Raw genomic sequence first — 27,623 nt, 5'->3', positions numbered from 1 at the left:
TTTGTAGTGCTGTTGAACGGTATTATGTTGTACCGACACATGTTCCTATCATTTTGAAAACCCCATTTTTGTCAGGGGGCTAGGCTAAATAACAGATACGCTTTCAATTCAGTGCCACAAACTAAGATAAAATAAGACTTTATTCATCCCCGTGGGGAAATTAGGGCGTTACAGCGGCAGGAAACAACAGTGCAAGATGCAGAAGATACAAAAAAAATAGAATAGAATAAAAATATAACTATAACCTCAATATGATAACACAGTTGAATTACCACCTTTCTTTTCATCAAAACACAGCTAAAACATTAAAACAGTCATGAAGGAGAATTTAGTGCTGGGACTTTTATGCAAATTATTTGTCGTAACCATGAGTTCACAGAGTATCTGCCTACCGTGCTGCTGACAATGTTAGCATGCTAGCATTTAGCTCATTGTGATAATTCAATGTTCTGCTGAGAAAGTGGACCTGGCATACGTGTGGATGTTACTTAGACATGTGGCACCCACCTAGACCAGACCAGGCCCTCCACCCCATAGCAATGACACTCCTTGATGGCAGCAGCCATCCCCAGCAGAATGCAGCCTGACACAGACACACACACAAAAGTAGTTTAGGAACAACTCATGAAAAACAAACAAACATGAAAAACAGCGCAAGGTGTTGACCTGGCCTCCAAATTCACTAAATCCCAAACTGATCAAGAGGCCCCTTCCCTCAACCCATAGGACCCAAAGGCCCCCACGAACAACATTCTGTAGCCAGACACTGCCACACACTAGAGAGTTATTTCTATTTTTTCCTGTTTTGCTGCGATGCTTGTATAAATGTTATAAGGATTAACTTGCATTCTGTTTTATTTAAGCATATGATTTATTTACAATATGGTCTGATTCTTTATAATGTCCGTCTGATTTTAAAATCTGTATTTATTTACAACAGGTGTCGTCAGCTGCCCTGTTAAGAAAAAGAATCTGACCCGTTAAATAACATCATAAATAGCTGAGTGTGTGGCGCTAGATGGTGAAGATATGTTATACAAAGAAGTCATTGTCCCTCACAGTTACGCACTTTATCTTGAGATTTATCTCTGTGCCGTCAGTCTCACTTACACATACCGTTTGCCACCACCGCTGCAGCTTCCACAACACACTCTGTCTCTCTTTGCCCGTCGAAAGCCCGTGCTCCACACAACACAACACACATTTCACACTCCCAAAACACACACACACACACACACACACAACAGCTGTGCAGAGTAGATCTCATTGTGGTTCATTGTCAGTTTGAGTCTTTGCTCCAGAATCCTAGCAGCACAAATACAAAGGAAACAAAGCACAGACTAAATATTGCATGACCCTCCTATGCACACAAACACACACACAAGTACTCACATGAAAAACTGGCTAATTTACATAGATGGTCTACAGTTGCATTCATCCATTCAAAAATAAACGACTAGCACGGCCAAAGTGCCACATCAGTCTACGGTGAGTTCTGCAACTGTGGCTGGATGTGGATCTGTAGAGGTGACTCTGTAGCTTTAGCAGCCTCTGCTGGATGGTGTGCGGTAAATTTAATAGCAAACACTTTACATGACAATTTTATTAGTAACTTAATGCAGCTAAACTCAACCGAACTGAGCCCAACTGAAGTGAACAGGAACATCACTATTAATGTTGTTAGAACAGTCCAGGAGGTCAAGAACAAATCTTATATAGGAGCTAATATGTCTTTTGGTTATAAACCTCGTTTGTGATCTTGTGAAGACCTCTTTTTAAACATTTAGAAAAAAATCTAATTTTCTAATAGTAATTTATCTTTGTAGGTTTGGGGATAAGACATACCCTGTAGACAAGCTCATTCAGGAGCATGATTGGTCTCCTTCCATGATCAGATGAGCAGCGTTGTATTTGACTGTTTCTAATTTTATACACAGCTGTGTCGACATGACTTTGGCTTGTTATAGTTATACAAGTTGCAGGCTATAAAAAAAAAAAAAGAAAAAAGAAAGAGATATCTAATTTGAAAACTAGGATAATCCACCTGCACCCATATGAGGTCAATGAGTCAACAGTATTACCTTAAATTAGTTGAGTGGAATGGCGACCCCTGCTGACTGAAGAGAAGCATGACCAGCCCCCCGTTGTGCTTTTATATCATTGTTCCCTAATAAAATCAAGTTTTGTCTTCTGCAAAACACAAACATGGATTCTCTTTTTACGTTTTAAGAATGAGTTGAACTGGATGCCTGTTAACCAAAAGGAAAAACTAGCAAAACTCTTAAGAAGAGGATATTATACATTAGCTAACCACCAAGAAGGAAACTCTGAATGTAAGTACCCAAAGCATATCCTATATTCTTAATTTCAACCCATGAAGTGAATTATTAAGATGAGTTAAAGATGAAAAATTACCAATTTACCCATGAAAACAAGGGGGGCCTATTAAAAAGAAATTAGAAGGCCCAATTTTGTAATTCTTACACATTATGCAGTATGCCTTATAGTTTATTCCTGCATTTTCTCTTCTGTCAAGTTACGTCTTCCACCCTCATGACCTCCGCGTTGAGAGAAGTCCTCTGAACCTTGAATCTGACTGCGTACATGGTGAACTGTATTATGACAGGATGTGTGCTTTTATCCTCTCTTGGTAAACCTGTACACCGTGTAATCCATGTCATTTTAGTTATTAAGTACTTGGTCAGAGTCTCGAAACTCAGAAAGATGCGTCTTCAAAACTATACAGTAAAATGACTTGAAATATTACACAGTAATACCCCAGGTCGGTGTGAACAAGAATCAACTAAATGGTTTAGCAAACTTATGAAGGAAACGTTTTTATGTCTGTGTGTAAATGAAGAAATCATCCAACGTCAGGATATTTTAGGAATGATTGGGTGATTTTGTCATTAGTTTTCTTCAAAAATATAAAGTAAAATGACTTGAAATGTCATACAATGGGCGGCACAGTGGCGAGGTGGTTAGCACTGCCTCGCCTCACAGCAAGAAGGTCACCGGTTCGAATCTATGGGCCGGCTGGCCTTTCTGTGTGGAGTTTGCATGTTCTCCCTGTGTCTGCGTGGGTTCTCTCCAGGTACTCCAGCTTCCTCCCACCGTCCAAAGACATGCTAGTTAGGTTCATTGGTGATTCTAAATTGGCCGTAGGTGTGAGTGTGAGTGTGAGTGTGAATGTTTGTCTGTCTCTATGTTGGCCCTGCGATGGACTGGCGACCTGTCCAGGGTGTACCCCTGCCTCTCGCCCGATGACAGCTGGGACAGGCTCCAGCAGACCCCCGCGACCCTTAACAGGAAAAAGCGGGTATAGAAGATGAATGAATGAATGTTATACAATAATAGTCAGAGTCAATGTGAACAAGAATAAAGTCAATAATTTAGCAAAACCTATGAGGGAAATCGTTTATTTCATAGTAAACGTTTTTTTTGTGATTCATACATTTTGGCCTCTCCCAGCACCTGTACCGTAACTACACAAGTAGACGCGCAAGAAAAAACACAATCTTGACTGGGATTTTGCAAACTACACCTCACACATGACCTCAGCATAGACTGTAAAATTACTTTTTTTTTTCCATCAGTCTATGTATCGCAGTTATATATTTGCATTTTGTTGTTTATTTTTTAAACCGGAAGTTACGTAGTTTCACCAATTAGTTTACTTGCAGTGCTCAGGTAGCTAGCATGCTAGCTGTAGGTTTGTCACATCTCTTATTTTGTATTTTAATCAGTCGGTTTTACCAAATGTGATTCAGAACGAGCGCACATTATATCCACACTTGAATAAATTACATCAATTAAACTCTAAGAAGAACGTATTCCCGTGAACAAACACATCTGGACCGGGCTAAGCTAACTCGTCGCTAGTGAATTTCCTCCTGCGCCGACAGTTTGAAGATCTGCGCTTGGAAGCTAACGCGTCGCCAGCTAGTCAGTCACCGCTGTGTCTGTGTCAGCTGATGCACTCACATGACTGTGGTCTTTCCAGTTTCGGGCAAGTCATGTTTACTGGTGGCGTGAGAGTTACCACGGAAAAAAAAATCGGTTTAATAAGACGGAAACTTGAATGCTAGAGCTAGTTTAGGGACCTTATGCCGCAGATGAAGCGGTAACGATAGCTGACTTGTCTCTAAGAGCTAACTATGTTCCTGAAAGCACACAGAGTCCGCACAAAGAGGAGCAGCCAGCGGGTTAGCTAAACGACTCCGGCATTGTTGGTGAGTTGTCTATTCTGCCAAGAGTTTCATATGCAAAACTACTCTTCTGCTTCCTGTTTCTCTGCATTTTAAGAGGCAAAGCCCCACTTTAAAGATGGCTCAGGTAGTCACAGTATAGGACACTTAATGTGGCTCATAAAGAAATCCTGACGCCAACTAAACTACACTAGCTTAAAGGCATTTATTCAGTGCTTGACACTTTTTTTTTAACAACAAAACACATTGATTTGAGTGGTGGTGCTCGATTGAAACCAATTTATCCAACTAAACATGTTCTTTGATGTGTGTTTTTGTTATGTAACATGTTTGGAGCACATCTCCTGATTTGTACTTCCTCTCTTTGCATTCACAGATGTGCTCTCCATTCCAGTAGATATCTTTTTGTGTGTGTGTGTCTGTCTGTTCACTTCCTCAAGGAATTTAAACATCATCCAAAATGAGTCCAGAGGGGAAGAGGCTGTTGAACATAGTCATCCTCGGCTTTGGCTTTATGTTCATGTTCACGGCTTTCCAAACATGTGGCAACATAGAGGTGGGTTGAATTTACTGGGGCGTGCCCTCTTGATTGTTCGTGATTGATCACACGCCTCGGAAAGGTAACTCGCGCTTTTTTAAATCTCCCCGTCTTCACAGCAAACGGTCATCAAGAGCTTCAACAGCACCGAGTTCCAAGGAAGCGGGTACACGAGGTAAACGCCGCCCGATGGCATCTTCTGTAATCAAATCAGCCGCTGAGGGCTATTGAATTTTCCCTTTCAGGGGACAAAGTTCACACAGAGCTCACATCTGTATTAAATCTGCTCCTCCGTGGGCTGTAATCTGTTGCTCTTGTCACTTGCAGCATGGCCATCATCTACGGAGTCTTCTCTGCATCCAACCTGATCGCCCCTTCGGTGGTGACGATCATCGGTCCGCAGCTCTCGATGTTCATCAGCGGGCTCTTGTACAGGTGAGTCCCGCGCTCGCGCACGCTTCCCAAACCTTTTCACGCCAAAACAACGCTCTGAGCGCACTCTTGACTTGTTTTCCGCAGCGGATACATCGCCATGTTTATTTACCCGTACACCTGGAGCTTCTACACAGCGTCCGTGTTGGTCGGGATAGGAGCAGCAGGTCCGTTTCCTAACAAGCATTTTAATAGTAACGGTTCATTTCTTTAATTTTGCACTTATCAACCCTTTGATTTTTCCACTCTAGTGCTTTGGACGGCACAGGGAAATGTCCTCGCCATCAACTCCACTGAACACACCATTGGAAGGAACAGCGGTATATTCTGGGCGCTGCTGCAGTTCAGGTGAATCATTTTATCCAGCACAGGCAGAACTGTGATCAAGTTTTAGCTTTAAACCAGATAAAGTAACTCATCTCATGTGCACTTGTGTTTGCACCTTGTGGCCTGATAGTGATCTCCACACAAATTAAAACAGGATGACAATTGTTCCCCTTTTCAAGCTGACAAATGTCACTCAGAGATGTACAAACCTTAATGTGAATTATTAAATGAAACATTTTCGACTCATCTCTCTGCAGCTTATTCTTTGGAAACATCTACATATACTTTGCCTGGCACGGACATGTCCACATAACGGGTATTAATCTAAAATTTCATTGTGTGTGTGTAGGTGTGTGGGGGTGTGTGTGTGTATTTGTTGCTATTCGTAGAATTAGACTTCCTGTGTCAACTTCTCATAACGGTTTTAAGCGTCTGACTCATATTGTTCGTTTCAGACAAAGACCGTCGGACGGTGTTCATCTCCCTGACGGTGATCAGCCTGGTCGGTTGCTTCCTCTTCTTCCTGATCCGAAAGCCCGACCCCGAGTCTGCCCCTAATTCCGACGTGACGGAGTCGCTGCTGGAGGCCGACTCCATCAACAGCTCCTCGGCTAGGTGAGCGTCAGCTCCTCTGAGTCGGGAGGAAACCTTTCAAGAGTTGACACACCCAGAACAACGTAGGGGAAGCCACAGAGACGTTTGTCTTTGTCTTCGCTGTTAAGTGCAGCATTAATTACTACACAGCAGTATTGCAACACTGCCTGACATGAACAAAAACCTGATGCTTACAGTGATACGGTCCAGGAACTGATCATAATGTGCAGCTTAAAAGTAAATAGAGTGATGTAAAATTGGCAGAACTGTGTTGCCACATTTGAGAAGCTATTGAATTTTTAGCACTGGCCATAAGAGATGTATTAACCTGAATAATAGGATCTGAACCTATTTGACCAACGTGAATCTATGCTACTTGAATTTTAATTTCAGTAGGGATGCACCGAAAATTTTCATCTGAAAAACGAAAATTGCTGCGGCTGTTGCTTGCATCCCGTTTCGGCCGTGTTGTTTCGGCGATAAATTTTCGGCCGGAAAAATTGGCCCAAAAGTGCATTTTCGGTTTTCAGATGAAAATTTTCGGTGCATCCCTAATTTCAAACATTCATTTTGGATTCAAAACTAGCAAAAAAAGGAAAAATGAGAGTGAAAACGAACTAAGAAAATCATTTGTGCTGAAATTCAGTCACTTCTAAATCTTAGGATGTGCTTAAAAAAAGATTTACATCTGTATAAAAACCCTTTCTACATTTCTGAAGTCCAGCAGAAGGATTTGTAGTGAACCACTTATGCTGTTTGATCAAAACCCCAGAAACAACGGCTAAATCAGTAATGGATTAATCGTTAGGTGCTGTACTGAGGCATGAAGCCAAAAGATCATTCTGGTTTATTTCAGCCTGCTGTTTACACATTAACGTGTCTAAAACGTTCAAACTAACATTAGAAGAGTGTATCGGGGCAAAAACCTTGACCTCCCTGCAGCTTTTCAATAAAACATAATCATTTCAAACGCCTATTTTCAGTCTGATTGAAGAACGGACATGTTGATATCCTTTTAAAATTGGGATGTGTCGAGGTGATTCAGTAGGAATCCCTGAACCTGACCTCTGATCACTGATATCTGCTTTCTCAGCGCTTCTTCTTGCGCCTCTTGACATTCCTTAAATAACACATATGCCCGTATATTGTGGAAAGTGCTCTGGAAATGTCCTGGAAAATATATTTTTTTCAAAGACAGATGGGAGTCGTGGTCGTCCCACCCAGAGCAGGATAAAAAGTTTTTAGTGGGACAGCGACGGACGAGACAGGCGACCTTTAACTGTAAATGCTATCCTTTGTTGTCTTTTCGACATTCGTCTTTGAAACTGCTGTAATGCTGTTGTCACAGCAACCGAGACCAGTTTTAGGGATGAGCTAGAAGGTGAAAATGTCCCGGAAGACGTATGAGCCCGTAGAAGGTCACAGTTATGGCAATAGCATCTCCAAACTCATCCAGTGCAGTGAATGAAGCCTCTGCTTGATTGTTGTTTTCTTCTTCACAGCTCTCCTCCTCGCGCAGGCCTCTGCACGCAGGCGGTGGACGCTTTTGGTACGTTTATGAGAATAACCTCCATTTCATGAGCGAAACTGACATGTGTCCGCGCGTGCGCTAACGTCCACTGTTCTTCTTGTTTGCAGTCAAAGCGTGTAAAATCTTTGTCACCAAAGAAATGCTGCTGCTGAGCATCTCCATCGGATACTCAGGTGGGTGTCAGGCGGCGCCGCCCTGTGAAACTGTAGCCGAAGCTTCAGGCTGTCAAAGGAAAGGGAGGCCTAAATGTTAACGAGGCTCTGGAGAAAGCCAGGCCATGTCTAAAGGTCTCTTCGGAGGAGAGGGCGTCGTTCTGTTTTAGTTCTATCATTTTGATAAAGATAAACAAAACCAGTCCCACTGTAAAGAATCGAAATCTGAATCTTTGTGGAGCACTCCAAAATCTAAGCTACAATGGATGCTGAGAATGTACTGAATTATTTTTTTTTATGCATGTCGCTCCGTCAGGGTTAGAGCTCACCTTTTACAGCGGGGTGTACGGGACCTGCATCGGCGCCATGACCAGCTTCGGCAGCGATGCAAAGAGCCTGATAGGGATCTCTGGCATTTGCATCGGTGTAGGCGAGATCTTAGGTGAGTCATCTGTCCCGTATCTCTTCTTTTATGGTGCGGTGTTGTTGGAAGCGACCTGAGGAATGTCATGAGGCAACTGTCAAAGTACACTTTCTCTCTCTGCATCTGTCCAGGAGGGGGCGTATTTGGGATGATGAACAAGAGAATCGGACTTGGGAGGAACCTGGTGGTGCTGCTGGGGCTCATCACGCACTACATCGCCTTTTTCTTGATTTTCCTCAACATCGCCAGTGACGCTCCTCTGGCCCCCGAGTCGGGAACAGATGTGCAGGCCTTCATCACTCCCAGGTAAAGTGGAGGAAGTGGAGGATGAGTCTGTGAAGGGGAGTCTTCAAACGACTTAAACAAACCATGAAAGCAGCTTTAAAGGGGAACTTATGTTTTTTTACAACCTGGACCTTATTTCTAGCATAAAATACCATCGTTTACTCACCAATATCAGTTTTGTTTCGTTTGCACTCATTCAGGAGATAATTCGATCAGTGTATATCCTGAGTGATCAGAGCTCCGAAACGCAGCCTCTAAATAACGCATTATCTGCCGCAAAACTCGTTCATTTCACCAATATTTTGTTATGATACGCTAGTGCTATTCCCTGTTGAGTCCGGAGTTACCTGTTACCATCATCCGGGGTCTGTAGATTGACCTACAGACATTTTATTCTAAAAATAAGGTCCAGGTTGTAAAAAACAGTAGTTCCCCTTTAAGTTATTTTTGAAGAACAGGAACAAGAGAGCTAGAATGATAGCAGGTACAGTTCAGTCGACAAGGTCTGAACGATGTCAAGGATGTGGAGAAAAGAGAGAAAAAGGAATCAAACTATTTTAAGTAAAAAAAAAAAAAAAAAAGGCAGGGCTCAAGTACTGCTATGTGTTTTACTTATGCCTGATCTTTTTTTTATGAGAGTTACCACAGTATTTTTGTACAAAATAGCATTTTCAAATATCACATTATATGTATACTTAAGCCCCTGATGCCACATCAGTCTTATTAAGGCTGTTGGTGGTAGGTTAAGTAGTTATGGAAAATGAGAGTTTAACATGTATAGCAATTTAACAAAAAAAGAGATTAAGATAGTTCAAATCATTTTCATTTATGGAAAAAATAAAAAAATCTGCATTTTTAAAAAAACGTATATAAAAAGGTATTTAAAAGAGTATTTCAGGTAAGGACAAGCTTAAGTGCCTCTAGAGGGGAATTACCGATTTTTACAACCTGGGCCTTATTTCTGGCATAAAATACGATCATTTACTCACCCATATAACTTTTGTGTCATTTGGAGTCGTTTGGAAGATATTTAGATCTGCGTATATCCATATAGTGGGAGTGACTGGGGCACCGAAATGCAGCCTCTAAATAACTCGAATCGGATGATTGGAGTCGATCTCCGGACTCAACGGGGAATAGCACTAGCGTACGATAACAAACTATTGGTGAAATTAACGAGTTTCGCGACAGATAATGTGTTATTTCGAGGCTGCGTTTCGGTGCCCCATTCACTCCCACTATATGGATATACGTGGATCTAAATATCTTCCAAACGACTCCAAATGACACAAAAGTTATATGGGTGAGTAAACGATCGTATTTGATGCCAGAAATAAGGTCCAGGTTGTAAAAAAAAACAAACAGTAGTTCCCCTTTAAGGTTGTTAACATGGAATTATTATTTTTTTTACTCTTCATTTAATCTATTATGATGATTACACTGAGAGAAAGTTTGTACCGAACGACTCTCTGGTCCAAATAAAATTCACACACTGGACTTAAACCCAATTCATTCCTAACAATAGAGCTAATCTTCAATGTTAAGCGATGACATGTGTGCTTTTTGTTTCTCTGCCTCAGTTATGGGTTCACACCGTGTCTAGAGTCTGTTAACAGGAGGTTGTTTTAATGTCTGGTCTGTGTTGTGCCTCAGCGTCGTGGTGGCGTTGCTCTGCAGCTTCTTGCTCGGCCTGGGCGACAGCTGCTTCAACACGCAGCTCCTCAGCATCATCGGCTACATGTTCCACGACAACAGCGCCCCCGCCTTCGCCGTCTTCAAGTTCATCCAGGTGAGCTTCCCATTCGGAAACACCCTGTCGCGAGAAACGAACTTGACTTCATGCTAACATGCCCGTCATTTCCTCTCCAGTCCATCATGGCGGCGCTGGCCTTCTTCTACAGCAACTACCTGCTGCTGCACTGGCAGCTGCTCATCTTGGTCGTGGCGGGATTCCTGGGCTCGATCACCTTCTTTGCGGTTGAGTGGAGGGCCGAATCCACCCGGCGAGCCTCGGACTACGACAGCATCTGATCTGCGTCAGCCGGAAGGCGACGATGTCACAGCTGGAGGCGTTTTCACTTTATACAGCTGGGGGAAAAAAAAAAAAAAAGACCCAGGGGGGACAAGCGTATCCGAGCTACTGAGGCTGCGGTATGTTTGGTTTGTGCAGAGCCAGATCGTATGGAGCCAAATACTCATCCTGATCTAAACATTTGTGTGACTAAATCCGAAGGCGTACGGAGGCTTTTGTTTGCAGACCACATATACCTCATCTAATTTAATTCCTCGCCTTGTTTTTCGTTTACACACAGTTTGTAATCAATCAGAGCAAATTCTATAAAGCACTTTTGATTCAAGGCCTTTCAAGAGTAATATAGCGCCAGTACGGGTGGAGGAATGACTTTATTCTGAATCAGCTGCGGGTTTTTAATGCTGTCAGTCAGTGCGGCTGCTGTGGCTGCATGTGTTGGCTTGAAGTAATTTAAGTCTGGTCGTTTTCTCTCTTGGTAACACATCCCATGAAAAGACCCAACTATTAATATTCCACTTTACAAAATCAGTTAAAAACCACATTAGTGGACTCCACAGGGACCTTATATCTGCTCCTTACATACACACTCATACACACCATCCTGTTGCCACAAATAGAGCACCAAATGTAGATTGAATGTATAACAATAGTCCCCCACAAACTCTTTTATCTTTGTATGTTCATGAAGTGTTTTTGTGGATGTGTTGACAAGAGAAATAAAGAATATTGCCAGACTTAACTTGCACTCAGGAAAGCAAACCATGCATCCTTTCGATCAATGAAACACTGACAAGTCACTCCTGGTCACTTCTGGACGTCGTAGTTTTTCCCCTCGTGTGCAGAGGATGCCGTCGCAGATCGATTCTTTGCACACGAAAGCAGCTGTTGTTGCCACTGCTGCGCTACTCGGCTACAGTCACAAGGTAATCACACTGAAATGACATTTTACAACCGATAAGTCAGTTAGCTTAGGTTTCCCTGGTCTCCACGGCGCCTGTCCTTTTCATTAACTGGGAGCAGCAAAGGGAAATATTATGAAGTAACTGAACCATTCCTTCACAATTGGTTTAGCCGTAGTGCGATCCCGTGACTCATGCCTTCTAGCAAACATCTCGTAATTACATGCGGGTGACTGCGTTTAGCTCGGATAGAACTAAAAGAGACTGTTTGTTTTGTGCCGGAATGAAAAAGAAGAAAAGGCCCCTTTCTTGCTCGTCTTTGCCCTCTTCTCCCCCTTCTAACGTCTAACGCCAAAGGTTTTACAGGGAGACGGCAGCAATAACGAGGTAAATGAGGAGGAATTTTATTTCTTATATCCCACTGGTGACAACAGGTAGAGTTTCAGCTGTGCTAGCAACGCGGCTCAACGGATTATTGGATGAAACTTAAAAATGCTTGTCCTCACAGTTCCCACAATGCATTTTTTAATATAACACTTTGCCTGTCTGGCAGCTCTATGTCGATCAAACACCACGGAACCTATTACTTCTCCTGTTAAAGGCTCCGTGTGGTATGTTTGCCCTCTAGGAGGATTTATCATATTGTCTATGATAAACTGCTCTTAATTATCATGTTCTGTGTTTGTGTGTGAGCATGCTACAAAAACAATGGGATTGAGACTGCCAGCATGTGAGATTATGAAGTTAGTTTTGCAAATGTTATATGTGGGAAGACGTTCAGCTACTTAACTGTAATAACTTCAGTTCAGAAACCAGAAAATTTCACAGGTAGCCTAAAAGAGGACCTTCATAGCAACTTAAATAGTAAAATTAGCTAAAACGAGTGCCCCTTTATGTTTTCTTCTGTAATCAGATTAACTAAAGTCATCAACATATTTAATCTTCTTTTTGATTGCTTATCCCTAAACAAACAGGTTCATGCTAACATTTTCTCTCCAGCCGTCTTTTAAGGGTCAAAAGTAAACCTTAGAGTCCTATTACTCTCACCGTTCAGCCATGTTGGTGAGCCTCACGGAGCTGCTTGCGTAGCCTGGTTCTTTTCTTTTTGATTACCAGCCTTGTTCTCTAAATCAGTACAGCTCCCCTCAGATGTGTCTCATTTTAAATGGATCTGATGCCAAACCTACACGGGCCTTAGGACGTTTTGTCTGCTCCAGACACGTTATTGTGGGGGGGGAAAAGACGAGAGCAAACGATATCAGAGATGCTGTAGTTTCTTTTTCTTTTTGTGTCAGTTTATAAATGACAGTGCATTGTTCTTGTTAAATTATGGACGGGTCTACTTACGTTTTGATTCAGTGTATGCAATCGAGGATATTAAGGGAAACGCATGTGTACCGTGATTGTGATTTTATACTTGAACGTAGTAATTGAGAATGGCACCCAAACACTGGCTTGCTTGGTTTTATTATCAATAAAATGTTATTTTGAACATTAGTTGAGTGTTTTATCTGCTGAAACCAAAAAAAAAACTTGGTCAAACCGGCCATAAGCAACAATTGTGAAACATCTATACACCAATCAGGCATAACATTATGACCACTTTCCTAATATTGTGTAGGTCTCCCTTGTGCCTTCAAAACAGTTGTGACTCATCAGAGAATGGACATGGGCCTTCTGAGGGTGTCCTGTGGTGTCTGGTAGGACACTAACAGGATGTTGTTAGTGGGGGTCTTTGAGGGGAGGAGCCTCTGTGGATCATCCCACAGATACTTGATCAGTTTGGGATCTAGTGAATTTGAAGGCCAGGTCAACACCTTGTGCTGTTCTTCATCTTTAGTTGTTCCTAAACTGTTTTTATGTGTGTGTGCTTGTGTCAGGCTGCGTCCTGCTGGGGATGGCTGCTGTTATCAAGGAGTGTCATTGCTATGGGGTGGGGGTGTCTGGTCTGGTCTAGGTGGGTGGTACATGTCTAAGTAGCATCCACATGAATGAATGCCAGGTCCAAAGGTTTCCCAGCAGAACATTGCATTGTCACAAGATGGTCAGTGTTATTGTCAGTAAGATGGTCATAATGTTGTGGCTGATTTGGTATATATTTGTAAAGGGCCGGGCTGTTTATTTTAATAAGTTCATAGTTCATAGTACAGAGACAATAAAAAAAAAATGTTTAATTTGCCTTAATAGTGAATATTTTTGCAACATTTTTTTCCATTTCCGTGAACGCGGCCTGATTGCTTCCCGTTTCCTAGCAACTTGTAACGCTGCCAATAGTCCAACGTGGGGCGAAGCAACATCAAGTGAGAGTGACTGATAAATACCACATCCGGTCACTCTCTACAAAATAAAAGCACGTCTGTCGGATATTAACGCTAATGGTAGTTAGGTGACATTATGCGGGGTTAATGCACATAATTGTGTCGGGAAAATAACCAGGTTAGTGTTTGAATACCTATTAAATGCTGTTGTTCTTCAAAGTGTTGCTGCCGTTTAAAGTTTAAAGTTTACTGTGAAGGGAGGGTTGATTGGGTTTCCGGTAAATGTGTCTAGCCTGACAGCTGGAGGTTGCTATTTTCTCTTGAACATTACTACATTCTACTCCGAGATTACCGCTGCCGGCCGGTGGGATGATGGACCAGGTTACTGGATAACTAACGTTAGACAAAGACCAAAACGAATTTAAAATGTGTTTTTGTACTTTACGAAGTATGTTTTTCTTCAGCGTTTTAACAAAACATGGGTCGCCACTAACTAAAACCTTGAAGTAACGGGGGAGAGTTAAGTTTGAAAACTTAGCTAACGTTAGCTTAACTTTATTCAACGGTTGTCTTGTCGCACACAAACAAATATGTCGGAGGGCAACGTCACCTTGCACGACCTGTTAAACTTATCCATCGGGTCGCCCCAGAAGGGCTCTGTAAACTTCAGCGCCCTCCACGCGCTGCTCCTCGCGGTGCTGAAGCAGCTGGACATCCGGGAGGTGAAGACCCGGTGGAGAGGCTCCCCTACAGATGACACCCAGTCCGAGGCTCTGGTGGTGGGTGTCCCGTCTCCCACCCTGGCCCTGGACACGGGGGAGGAGGAGGAACAGCAGGGCCAGATTCAGTGGGACACCTCCGCGTTGGAGGAAGGGGTTCGTCCCGGAACTGAGCTGCAGGAGCGGGGAGCCTCTCCTGGCTCTGCGGCGGAGGGACAGTCGAGGCTCCAGACCTGCGAGGACAGCGTGTCCAAGGTGAGAGCAGCAAGTTTGAACACTTGGGTTTAATTTCCACCTTTTCTGTCCAAAAAATCAAGTGCAAAACTGATTTAACAGAATGCAGCTGTTTGTTTATCCTTGGCACTTGTCTGGAGTGTTTTCATCCATGCTCATTTACCCTTGTTATCTTTTATTATTATTATTATTATTTCAGAATTAAATATTACACTTTATATTCCTTAACATGTAGGTGACAGCTGTAGGATACAATGACTTTACAGACTGAGATGGTACATGGACATAAATAAAACAGAAGTGAAGCTATGTGAGTTTAGGATTAAGATAAGGGTCAGAAAAGAGAAGATGTTTTCTCATCGTAAAAGTCTAGTGCAGATTATAACAGATTAGAAGATAAATCTGATCAATATTTAGTCATTTTCACACCAGATTTCATTAAAATTAATAGATTTATAGATGTGCACAGCGAACACAACGAGTCTGAGCGCTAGAGAAATGAGAAACTGCAGACTGCACAATTTTAATCAGGTTAAAATTTGTCCTTCCGATAAATTTAGGAGCAAAGCATGAATCACCACGCTACACCGGTTCATTGCTGCAACTGGCCATACTTAAATCTATTAATTAGAGACTTTTCTTAATCTATAAAACGTCGAAAAACAGTAAAAGACAGCTTCTGAGGCTCCAAACAAAAGTTTAGGTTTGTCGCACCAACCAACAGACCAACAAACCCAAATGATTTCACCACAAATATAATCTAGATTACAGTTCTATCTAGCGTCCAATTGTGCAGGTGAAAATTCACTAGTGGCCACGCCCCCTGATAGTGATGTCACGCCAGGTGTTTTGTCTTAATAGGAAGGAAATATGTCCTGAGACGTCACTGATTAGAGCTAAACTACAATTTTTTTTTTCCTGATTGATTGACTTGTTGTTCATATTAATAAATTAATTCAGTTGCATTGGTCACACTTATTTTTTTTGCCTTTTATTAGCGAGATGCAGTGTAGGCCGACAGGAGATGGAAAGGCGGCGGGAGACGTGCAGCAGAGGCCAAGAGTCAAACAGCTGTTTAGCTTTTTAGCCAGTTTGTGCGCCTTAAACCCGCCGCCATCAGACGGTTGCTAGAAAGGATAAGACTGAAAAAGCGTTTCCTCCTTCATCATCATCATCTTCGGCGGTCTGCGGTAAACATTTCAGCAGAGCACTAAGCCGCTGATGACAGAGCAGAGCACAATAGGAGATGGGCGCCACCCTGACATCTCAAATGACCCCCTGCGTGCCTCTGTTCAGGTTTCTGTCAGGGCTCTTGACTGAGTGGAAAGAGCTCAGGGTCTTCGGCAAACTTTTGTTTTGAAAAGGCAGAAGAAAGGGTTTCGGTGAGGGGAGCTCGGAGTGTTTGTCGTGTCGTGGCTCAGACTCGCCGTCATCTCCTCCTCCGTCCGCCTCTCTTCTCTCTCTTCTCTCTCTCTTTCTGTTTGATAGGGGATAATTAGTCCCCCGCAGAGATGACTCTGGTTGTCAGGGGATGAATAGCTCTCAGGTGAAAAGCAGGACGTCGGGCAGGCGCAGGTGATGCTGTGAATCATTCATGTCCTCCGTGGGCATAGTCCGGGGTCAGCTGGCGCTTCTGCTGGCTTAGCCGTGACAAGGTGACCCGGCGTGCCCTCGGCCTGCTGCGCCACCCACAGTGTACATGCCGTATGTCGTGGGGTCCGTCTATTGACAAACCCCCTCCCTCCGCGGCGATGCTTTTTTGTTCACAGTGCAACAAGAGTCGTTTGCAGTTAATGGCTGACTTCTTAACGAGGGAAGGGCTGCAACGATAAGAATGAGGGCCGTCGCTGAATTATTACCTCCGTCCGGGAAGTCATATTTTCTGTTCGTTAATTTGTGAGCCAGCTGTTTAGACCTGTGTTTGGCAGAGAGTCACAAGTGTTTCGTTTTCACTGCAGGTACAGGAGATGGTTTGTAAAGTGGGCACACATAAACACACACATTAACCAATTTAAAATAAATAAAAAATCCAAGGGATAGCTTATCTGCTGACCCCTGACATGACGTTTTCACTGCACTTATTAACAAGCTGTTAGTCATTCCGGCTGCAGCCGAAGACTGAGAAGCTGTGTGGGGTCGCTATGCATCATTTCATGTCCAGGCACATTCGACGCGGGTTAAACACCACCTTGCACGCCGCTCAGGAATTTCCTTTGTCTCAGAACAGATCAAATGTAGCCGTTTGCTCGGCCAACAAAACCCCCGAAGGCCTCGCAGGAAATTGAAATGACCTGCTGAAGGAGCAGATTATCAGCCCCCGCGCGCGGAAACAGTGTAACAGCTTGATTCGTCTCGTCTCTTAACTTGTCCCTCTTTGTCGGCTTCCGTCGGGGTCCTGCCCGCTCTCGCCGAATCTACAAATGTGTTCATGTTTGTGTGCAGTGAAATGATGTGAACGTTTATTACAAGACTCTCTCTGTGGTTGTCGTAGGCGATGAAGCACATACAGCAGCTGCACGACCAGAAAGACAATCTGAAGGATGAGATTGAGCAGCTCCGCCGTCAGCAGCAGGTGAGGCTCCTCGAGGGCACGGAGGAAATAGGAGCATAAGTTTTTGTATCTGTGACGTTTACAACCTTAGTTTTCAGCAACAAGTTTCCAGCAGAAAAGTGAGACATTAATCTCTGCATCTTTTATCCGCATTCATTCATAAACTCCCAGGAACCTGCCTAGAAAAAAGCACATTATGAATTTAGTGATTTCCCAAAAGAATGGTAAATGAATCAAACCCCAACGAAAAGTGACATTAGTTTCTGCTGATTGAAGACCTGCCTTGCTTTTTTAAAATGTAATATTTAATGAATAGTTTAGGAAAATAAAGACACTAAGACTTTGAGTTAGCTGCAGTCAGGAAGTGTTCGTGTGGCGCCTGCAGATATCCTCTCACTTCTGATCTCATATTGCTTACTGCGGTTTTTGTTATGCTTTTGCTCTGGGTGTCCATTTACAACCTTGCATTTTTAGTGTGTTGTTGATCTCCTCTCTCTGACCTGGATTCTGGTGCTGGGAGGATGAAGTGCGGGATGCTGTTACAGTAAAGTACTTCCTCTCTCTCTCTCTCTCTCCTGTGTCCAGATGGCTGGTGCTCAGGTGGAGATGGTGGAGAAATGCTGCCACCGTGTGGACGCCTTAGAGGACACTGTGGTGAGAGACAGCTGCAGACACCAAGGGCCCTTTTTCACTCTCTGAACGTGTTTAATACTGTGTGCTCTCATTGTGACAGAGGTGTCTGACGGACGTGCTTCAGACGTATCCAGATCCAGAGGATCTCAGTCAGTGTGTGACCTGGGACATCATGCAGTCAGCTCTGGTGAGCGAGAGAGAGAACATCCAAAAGGTAAGACGGTGTTGGAAGTCCCATGAAGAAGTAACAGCTCTAATCCAGGTGTGACTGACGGAAAGACATGCAAAGACTTTGGCTGGAGACATTAAAGGATGGGTTCCTCTTTTTTCAAAATCTAAAATTCCTAAGGAAATGCCAGTGAAGACGAACCAAAACAGACTGAGTACGACATTTTTGGACATTATTAATAAAATTCAGGATACTTTAGAACATATGTGTCAAACATACGGCCCGGGGGCCAAAACCGGCCGGCCAGAGGGTCTAATCCGGCCCACGGGATGAATTTGCGAAGTGCAAAAATTGACACTGAAGACATGAACTGCAATTTTTCCAATAAAAGACCTAGAATTAAACAGAAATTGCATTTCTTTTTCCTATAATAAATGTGGGGTTTAGGGAAACATTTGGAGGAAAACATTTGGCAATGTCGTTATTTATAGGTAAATACGCTATCGTGTTACTGGTCCGGCCCCCTTGACATCAAACTGGGCCGTATGTGGCCCCTGAACTGAAATGAGTTTGACACCCCTGCTTTAGAAGAACAACTAAGGACAATTCATCTCACACCGATCACTATTACCAAGCCTCGAATTGATTGGTCTGCATTTTATTAGACTGTGTCATGACGTTGTTGTCACACATTAAAAATGTATCTCTGGACTCAGATTATTGTGTTTTATTGCTGTCATACCACTTCAAATGTGTAAACATTTAATGATTTGTCATTGAATCTATTAAATTCACAGTAACATAACAGTTTCACTGTGTCTGGCTTTTTCACAGGAGCTTGTAAATTCAGGTGTGACCACAGAGATCAAACCCATCAGCACACCTTCCTCCTCTCCCCACCCAGCCGACGACGCTGTAAGAACAACAAGTTCTCCGACGTTTTCTGGAGACCTGTCCACACCTGATGGAGCAGCAGACCCCGCGGAGGCCCCTTCCCACCCGCCACTGCCGCCTACGCAAAGTGGAGGCCCGACCGATGCTGCGACGTCTCGAAAGGCCGACTGCTCAGAACGCTACCCGGAGACTCTGGAGGCCCTGAGGAACATCAGCAAACTGCAGGAGAGGTTCAGCCAGATGGAGGCACGTGTGGCGGTGTTAGAGAAAGAAAAGGTGGACCAGACTCACCTCAAGGAGCTCGTCACCAGCAAGGGTAACGTTAGATCACACTACAGCTAGTTAGCTTAGCTTAGCATAACAGCTGAAAGCAGAAACTTTGGGAAGTCACTGCTTCCCACCCAGAAATGGTAAAAACAGACTTTATAGATTGTTATCCTCTTTAGTTTTATTTATTTTTTTAATAAATGAGCTTTAGAGCAGCTAAGCTAGCCGGATACTCTGATTGTAACTTTATTATTTATCAGCCCGCTGTGAAAGAAAGAGGAGATCATAGTCAAATAACTGCTGCATATTGAAGTAAATAAAGATTATTTCTCTGACCTGCACTAAAAATCTCCTAACGCTGTACATCTAGGTTCACGGGACGGGTCGAATAAAGTGATGGATCAGCTGAACGAGCAGAGAGCATTAATAGACAGCCTGATGAGCGACCGGGAAAAGGTGAGGATGAGGAATAAAGCAGAGTGTCTCGCATCGGCACCAGTATCAATTACTATGTGTTTTCCGCTTCTGGCTCCTAATGGTGTGTTTGTCCAAAGCTGGACAACTTGGAGGAGATGCTTATGAACCTGTCAGGCCAAGAAACAGAAACAACCTCAGCTTCAGACAGTGTGGATTCAGAAAGCAAAGGCTTTCATGAGCTCAAACAGCAAGTAACGTACCTCAGGTAAAGGCAGATAGCAGGGAGAGATGCGGCAGAACTTATATTTACGGCCTCGGTTTTAGACGTTGGTGTGTGTTTTCACGTCCAGGAAGTGTGTGCACAAGCTGGAGGAGAGCGTGAAGCAGCTGAAGGCTAAACAGACTCAGCATGAGGAGAGAACATCAGACCAACACCTAGAAGATCAGGTCAGACAGGAGGAGACATGTGACTGAGCGATAGTCAGGGGAGAAGTCCGGTGGCAGGACAAACAGGGTCAAATTATGAAGAGTCAGCAAACATCACCCAACTTCCTGTACATATGAAACTGAAGCTCTAGTCTGGAATTACCTACAGACAAGACGAGTAACGGCAGGAGCAGTTTAGAATAGAAAAGTATGACAACAATAATGAGAGAGAAAGGATGTTCATCCGTCTTTGTCTGTAGGGTCTTGTGTTACAGTTACATGAGGTGTTTCATATCCAGCATAAATTGTTCACAGTGTTCAGGAGCTTCACTCTTTCAGTCTGATCCGACCTCTTTGCTCTCTGACCTCAGCTGGACGACCTGCGAGGCATGTTGGAGGACATGATAGTGTCCCTGACCCCTCAGCTGTCCGGCAGCTACCAGGACGAGGGGGACAGGGAGCAGGGCGAGAGCGACGGCCGCGGCCTCAGTCAGAGCACAGAAAGATCGGCTTTCACAATCAGGGCCGTAAACATGGGCAGGAATCTCAGCCTTCTGTTCCAGCACTACGAGCAGCTGCAGGACAGAGTGAACAGCTTGATCCGGCAGCAGACTAAAGGCAGAGCAGGGCCGCTGGAGGACACAGAAGAGGCAAGCCAGATCAGTATCAGGAGACAGGTTAAAGTGTCCAGGCTAAAAATACCCAAACTAGTGTTTAGGTTAAAGTTAAGGGGATAGGCAAGCTGTGGTGTACAGGAATTGTACGTGTGTCAGTGTCATGTCCTCTGAAGAGACTGAAACATTGCTGTGTGTGTGTGTGTGTCAGAATGTGGAGCTGGTGAACGATGTGCAGAGAGCGATCCTGCAGCTTCAGGCAGACTGTGAGAAACTGCAGGATACCACCAGGTCTCTGCACGAAGACAACAAACAGAAACAGAGTCACATTGAGGTAGACGAGCAAACACAACTCCACATTGTGTTTCCAGTCCTTTAATCATACTGTATGTTGTTGCATTTTGACTCATGATTAGTAAATGACACAGTCATTTCTAAAAACAAAACATGTCAAACTAATACCTGTCAGCTATTTTATGATTATGATTATGATCATGTTGCTGTTGAATTCTCGTATCCACAGGAGCTGTACAAGACGACTGAGGAGCTGGAGGTTAAGAAGGCCGACAAGCACATGGTCGAAAGTGAAATCGTGAGTGTCAGTACTGTTGTTACTGCGAGTAAGAGCAAGAGTCGGGCAGCTCTCGTAAACCCAACAACACATTTTTGATCCAGGCCCCTTGTTCTGGCCACACAGATGTTATTATAACGTATTTGTTATTGTGACCAGTAGAGCAGCTGCAGTGACTTTCCTCCGAGCAGACTGCGCTGGCCTTTGTATCTCTAGTCCGTATCTGTATCCGAGCCAGCTGCTGTCTCTGTTCACACCTGCAGAAAGCGGACAAATCCGCCCTGGCGAGCAAGGTGAGCCGCATGCAGTTTGACTCGGCCACCGAGCAGCTGAACTCCATGTTTCACGAGCTGCTGAACAAGGTGACGGGTCAGGAGCAGGACTGGCACAAGGTCGTCGACAAACTCTCCACCGAGATGGAGTGCAAGGTGCGGCGGTTTCGTTCACAGTCAGTGTTTGTTGCATTTATGGTACCATGGCGAAATCGCACAGAGCCAGCTGGACTGAACGCTTTAAATAAATAAATCAGTATTATGTTTATTTAATGCTTTATTTTACACGCTCTGTACTCCGGATAGTACAGTATGAACTGTAGTAGGAGCAGCAGTGAGCAACAAGAACACGTCTTTAGGCCTAATACAGAGAATCAGTGTGTCTCATTTCTATCTTCCGTTTTGTTCGTCTTTCTAGGAAGCTCTGATAGACAGTGACATTATCTAAACTATCTAATCTACTTATTAGATATCACTTCCTGTTCTTTGTTACAGACCAGAATATAATGAGTGTAACAGGTCTCATAACTGATTCAATGAGCCACTGTTTCACGCCACTAGCAAGATCAACCGATAAGTAACTATACCAACAGCATTCTTGTAATTCTGAGCTACGTTTCTGAAAGCGACAGGGAAAGTTTCCAAAAGAATTTGCAGGAAAATACGTGATTGGTTAATAAAAGTGTCGCTGCGTTTAATCGAAGCCACTTAACAAAACGCTCTGATGTTGCCTCAGTTGAACAGGATCGAGTTGGACTCTGTGAAGAAGCAGCTGGAAGATCGCTGGAAGAGTATCCACAAGAAGCTTCAGGCTCAGGGGGCTCCGGAGCACGAGGACGCCGCTGGTATCAGAAAGTGAGCGGTAACGCGACACTCGAGATCTGCAGCAGTTGCTGATCGATCCATCTCTGCACCTTAGCAAACCTAAAGATATCTAGCTCTGTGTTGCAGAGTACAATATCATCCGAGTTCTGTTCTGTATTTTTCCTCCAGACAACTGGTGGACAGATTTCACTGTCTCTCCTGTGACCGGCCTCTTGTCAAGCACACCCCTGGACCGTAAGTCAACATAAATATAGGCTAGTTATATGAGCAGGAGACTGGACAATGTTTGTTTCCTGGGTCTGCTCTCTAAACTCCTCTGCTCTTCTTCTCTTTGGGGACTAAAAGGCAACTGGTGACTCTGCCCTCCACACCGGCCTTCCCGTCACACAAGTCCATCAGGCCGTTCACGGTTTACACTCTGGAGCAGCTGCGTCAGCACTACAGGAGGTGAGACCAGCACGCTCACCTGCAACCTTACCTTGCCTTGCCTCGTTGTCATGCATGTATGTGGAAACACTGTACATGTCTCAGGCTGAAACCAGGGACCAGCCGCTGCAACTTTGAGGTAGCTAACTCTGGAAGGAGGACTAGGGAGCAGCTGCAGAGGAGCCACGCTGTGATGTGCAGGCAGATAGAGAGCTTAGAGAAGCAGAGGCGGCTGAAGCGCTGCGACCAGAGCCAGAACCCAGCAGAAGTCCAGCAGTGAGTCAGGTCCAGCAAAGTTAGATCGCTGTAGTCATCACTTCTCTACATGTCTCCAAAGCATTTTCCAAAGTTACAGCCAGTTTAGCTCTAAATTTCCAGTTTGTGTCTTTTATTTAACTCAAACTGTTAAATAAAACAGATTCTTCCTTCTCAATGAGACCCTCAGTTGTGTTGTGTTGATGTAGCGTTGGTGTACAGCCAACAGCTCTATTCAACTACTGTAGTAATCAGTATTACGCCAAGAAGAGAAACAATCACAACTTTAAGACATGAAGATCAGTCAGCCCATAACATTTGGACACAAAAAGTTTCTCCTCTGCCTTTGATGAAAAGGGTCTGAAAATGTAAACGGTCACTCAGCTTCTCCTCTGTTCTCTTGGTGTTCGTCTCCGGGCCTGAGCAGCGAGCGAATGTCTGAGCTGACGGACTACGGTTACCCGGTCCTGTCGCGGAGCTGCGGGGGGAGTCACACCAACACCGCGGGCAGTCAGCGACGCAGCGGCCTGCAGCACACGAAGCAGCACGCCGAGGTGGACGGAGTGGTTCAGGTGTGGGAACATAACCGTCTGCAGGAGGCATTTAAGACAGAAATGTTCTGGTCACTCAGACGTCTTCACGATAACACAGCACAGCAGTATCTTAAAGGGGAATTACCGTTTTTTTACAACCTGGACCTTATTTCTGGCATAAAATATGATAGTTTACTCACCCATATAACTTTGGTGTCATTTGGAGTCGTTCAGAAGATATTTAGATCCAGCAAAGTGCCACGTATATCCATATAGTGGGAGTGAATGGGGCACCCAAACGCAGCCTCTAAATAACACATTATCTGCCGCGAAACTCGTTCATTTCACCAATATTTTGTTATGATACGCTAGTGCTATTCCCCGTTGAGTGCGGAGTTACCTGTAATCTATTCGTGGACGTGCAGCGGTTTGTTGTTCTTTGGCCAGCTGTTCCTCTCTCTGCCTCCGCATCCTCCTTTCAACGAGCTCCTCTGGCTCAAAACGGTAAGAACGTCCATCATAAACAAAGTCGTCGTCCACAACCTCAGAATCAGAAAAATATTCAGCCATGTTGCAAAAAACTAGCAGCAGCAAACTACAGGTAAACAAGCTGACCGTCGCGGATGTGCACGGTGCTCAGAGATGACATCATCCGGGTCAGAGGGTCAGAGGGTAATAGGTCAATCTACAGACCCCAGGTAATGATAACAGGTAACTCTGGACTCAACAGGGAATAGCACTAGCATATTGTAACAAAATATTGGTGAAATGAACGAGTTTCGCGGCAGATAATGCGTTATTTAGAGGCTGCGTTTGGGTGCCCCATTCACTCCCACTATATGGATATACGTGGCACTTTGTTGGATCTAAATATCTTCTGAGCGACTCCAAATGACACCAAAGTTATATGAGTAAACGATCGTATTTTATGCCGGAAATAAGGTCCAGGTTGTAAAAAACGGTAATTCCCCTTTAAGAGTCTGTTGGAAGCCGTTGTTCTTTGCTTCCTTATGATCCTAGATTAGAGGGTGTGTGTGTATGTATAAAAAGATGATGCATTAGGGAAAGATTTTATTGAGCACATGTGCAGTTGTGCTTGTCTCATGGTGGAAACTGCATTAAAGTCAGTGTTTCCTATTTACAGCTTTAAATATTTCACGTATAGATAATCAGATTTTATAAACTACTGCATGTTACTGATGCAGTTAGTTCTGAATTCATGAGTTGCCCCCTGTGTGTGTTTGTGTGTACTGATCGTCCAGTCGGAGGAGATCGATATCGTCGGACTCGATGGGCATATTTACAAAGGCCGCCTGAACGTCCCGGGGATGAAGAACACAGAAACTAAACTACCCACGATCTCTACCAAAGACGGTAAATGTGAACGAATGAAGGTTAAAAATCTCAAAACATATAAAAAGGAAAATAATTAGAAAAGACAAGAAAGAAGGTTCATGGGAGAAACCGATTCCTGAAAACTGAATACAATAGAATAAAGATGTGTACAGTGTTGCTCCCGTACAGTATTACAAAATTCATCTGTACTTCAGATAGCTAGATGAAATAGATAAGTGGGATCAGACGTTATATATTTCTCACCAGATGTTATATAACAGATCTGCGCCTTTAACCTTTTCCACAGTGGAGGTTGCGGCACCAACTCTGTCATTATTAAATTCGTTAGAAGGTTACAGAATGTGGTTTATTCACTGAGAAGACTCACTGTGCTTCACTTCTGTTGCGTCAAACTCAGTGAAACTGCTGATTCATTCTTAGAGGGCTGCTGCTAGTCGGTACAACCCCTATCATTTGCACATACCAGCAAAATTTATTAAGTGCGTCTGTGCAGCTCGACTAAAACAAATGTGAGTTTCATGTGTGACGCTGTGGTCTCACACCAGCTGAACCTCTGAGCCTCGCTCCTCTGTCTGTCATCAGAACAAACGTCCTTCAGTGCGTTTTGGTAAGACACAGCCGTCTGGGTTTGTTGTGGCTGCTTCTGACCTTCCTCACACGTTCCACGTTTTCCCGTTCTGTTGTGACTGCAGGCGTGTGCAAGGCTAAAGACAAAGCAAAGTGCGCGTCGTCGCACAGGCTGGCTGCCACTCCGGACGTGGGCCTTAACACGCCGCTTCCCCACGCCCACAGTGCCAAGAGCGGCCAGTGCAGCAGCTCAGGTGAGTCACAGGCACGGCGTGATCAGTTCCAGTACCTGACACCTGTCTGGACAAGTCCACCCTGAACAGTTGTTGTTCAAAACAAAAGACGCTCACTGTGGGGTTTTTACCAGTCACAAGAAGTTATGTAAAATACTGGAACAGCTGAAACCAGTTAGTGCAGTATTTATATGACAACACAGGTGTGTGGTGCATTCATTGCGCTCGCATGACCGTGTCTCACCCTCCTCCACGTGTGTCCAGCCTCCAGCTGCTCCGGACGAGACTGGCCCGTGTCGGCCCTGGGCTGCACGTCTCTGAGCTCCATCACCCCGGGCTCGGCTGCAGCAGACACAGAGCGCCAGGCCGACGACCCGCTCAACCTGTAGGAGGCGACGCCGAGCTCTACTGTGTTTGCTTTATAATGAACTTCTGCAGAGAGAAGGTTTCCTGTCTGAGGTAAAACCTTCCACATGAACTACACGTCCCTTAAGTCACTTGTCGGACCGTGACGGGGCTTTTTAAATGTGTTATTTTTAAACGTTGTTATTATTATTTCTAATTATAACAATTAATAAACTTGAGTGGTGTAATTCTCACTTCCTTTTGGCCCCGGAGGATTTTACTGATCAGACGGCAAAACATGAAAACAACAAACTTAATAAAAGCTTTAAACTTTATAACTAATGAAACTGCCCTGATCCTAAATCTTTAAAACATTTATTTTACAATCTTTATTTTACAAAACAGCTGCTTTAACAAAGAAGGTGGATTTCTATTTAGGCTTTTTAAAGTGTTTGTCTCTTCAGTATTTCTTCCTCTCACCCATAGACAGACTTTAATGTGACTCATGATGGGGACGTGTCAATTTTTGTAAAGAAAACTTCAAAAACGTCAATCCATTGATCAGTTTTCTGCAATTCACTGATTTCTTATGTATTTACGAGAGAGCTGGACTGATTTCTTCTCTTCTCTGAGCCGAAATGACCATGAACGTGGTTAAAATAGTGTTTTACGTGTCATTAAAAATGTCTGAAAAAGTTTAATTTAGCTGGAAACTATTAATTATTGGGGTATGTGTGAACAGAAATACAAATTTAGTACAGCACCAGGTTTAGTCTGAACGCTTCACCACAACCTGACGAATACAATCATGTTCTTATTGGTGATTATTAATTTATAATGTGGGAAAACAAAACCAAAACAATCCAGAGCTTTTATGAAGCCACAGCTGCAGAGGAGACACAGACAGCGTGTACAAGGAGTCGTAAAACTCCTCTTGTTGTCGCCTTCAGCTGTCGGCGCTGCGCGGCAGGAGGCCGGCCGCCCCGGCAGCGTTGCATCACATCACGCGGGGAGGGGGGGGGGGGAATGCTTCACTACTGCCAGCAGAAGTGCACTTCCTGTTCACAGAAACACGAGGCCGCGAGCAGGAAGGGCACACAGATGAGTAAATGTGAAAAGGTGTGGTTACAACTCGCCCCCGATAGCTTCCTGTCATTGAAGAATTGCGTTGTGCGCCGAGTGGCTTTTTTTTAAAGGCAGGGTGGTGTGGAGCAGGGTGTCCTGGGAAACCTGGAGTCTTTTTAGAGGAGTTTTCGAATCCTTTGAAAACACAATGAATGAGAGAGATGTGCTTTTACTTTCTGAATGATTGTCCTCAGTCACGTCTGTGGCGATGTGAAGCTCAATGAGTGACTCAGCTCTGTAAATGACCTGTGGTTTGTCCCTTCAGCCTTTTTTCTTTTCTTTTCTTTATTTATTTATTTATTCGTCACTGCAGATAACTCTACGCTTCCTCTTTACACTCTGCAGTCTATTACACACCAGTTCCTCCACCGCTGATGAGAAACACAAACGCCGGCTCAGTTTGACACTCTTGTCCGACCACATCCTTCCTCAATCTGAAGTCTCACTGATACAAAAGGAGCCGTTCAGCTCGTGTTCAGCTCATGTCCCCCCCCCCCCCCTCTCCCCCAAC

The 27,623-nt window shown here is 44.1% G+C and overlaps 2 protein-coding genes across 2 annotated transcripts; both read left to right on the top strand.

Annotated features, from left to right (window-relative positions):
- The first annotated feature begins 3,832 nt into the window (after window positions 1–3,832).
- Window positions 3,833–10,582, top strand: mfsd11 (major facilitator superfamily domain containing 11). The gene is made up of 14 exons (XM_084570161.1): window positions 3,833–4,232; window positions 4,585–4,764; window positions 4,866–4,921; window positions 5,074–5,181; window positions 5,266–5,345; window positions 5,430–5,526; window positions 5,763–5,821; window positions 5,961–6,120; window positions 7,602–7,648; window positions 7,738–7,803; window positions 8,099–8,224; window positions 8,338–8,512; window positions 10,145–10,280; window positions 10,361–10,582. The coding sequence occupies exons 2-14, from the start codon at window positions 4,669–4,671 to the stop codon at window positions 10,520–10,522; spliced, it is 1,368 nt and encodes a 455-aa protein (XP_084426287.1). The 5' UTR covers window positions 3,833–4,232; window positions 4,585–4,668; the 3' UTR covers window positions 10,523–10,582.
- Window positions 10,583–14,270: 3,688 nt separating this feature from the next.
- Window positions 14,271–26,235, top strand: LOC311506164 (uncharacterized protein; the record flags this gene model as incomplete). The annotated part of the gene is made up of 16 exons (XM_084570043.1): window positions 14,271–14,654; window positions 17,125–17,205; window positions 17,770–17,838; window positions 17,918–18,031; window positions 18,821–19,196; window positions 19,518–19,603; window positions 20,816–20,938; window positions 21,128–21,196; window positions 21,439–21,603; window positions 22,184–22,302; window positions 22,441–22,506; window positions 22,618–22,719; window positions 23,381–23,525; window positions 24,749–24,860; window positions 25,535–25,663; window positions 25,907–26,235. 16 exons carry the CDS (start codon window positions 14,271–14,273, stop codon window positions 26,029–26,031), a joined length of 2,265 nt encoding a protein of 754 aa, XP_084426169.1. The 3' UTR covers window positions 26,032–26,235.
- Window positions 26,236–27,623: the final 1,388 nt, after the last annotated feature.

The sequence above is a fragment of the Chelon labrosus genome (genome assembly GCF_963514085.1).
Source record: "Chelon labrosus genome assembly, chromosome: 21".
Taxonomy (NCBI): Eukaryota; Metazoa; Chordata; class Actinopteri; order Mugiliformes; family Mugilidae; genus Chelon; species Chelon labrosus.
The sequence above is the reverse complement of the archived record's forward strand: the minus strand, read 5'-3'. Positions and strand labels throughout refer to the sequence as shown.

Excerpts from the sequence above, each read along its gene's own strand:
- mfsd11 (XM_084570161.1), top strand. The coding sequence starts at position 4,669 with ATGAGTCCAGAGGGGAAGAGGCTGTTGAACATAGTCATCCTCGGCTTT. Across the intron at positions 4,922-5,073 it reads CAAGGAAGCGGGTACACGAG|CATGGCCATCATCTACGGAG; the intron begins GTAAACGCCGCC and ends TGTCACTTGCAG. Across the intron at positions 5,527-5,762 it reads TGGGCGCTGCTGCAGTTCAG|CTTATTCTTTGGAAACATCT; the intron begins GTGAATCATTTT and ends ATCTCTCTGCAG.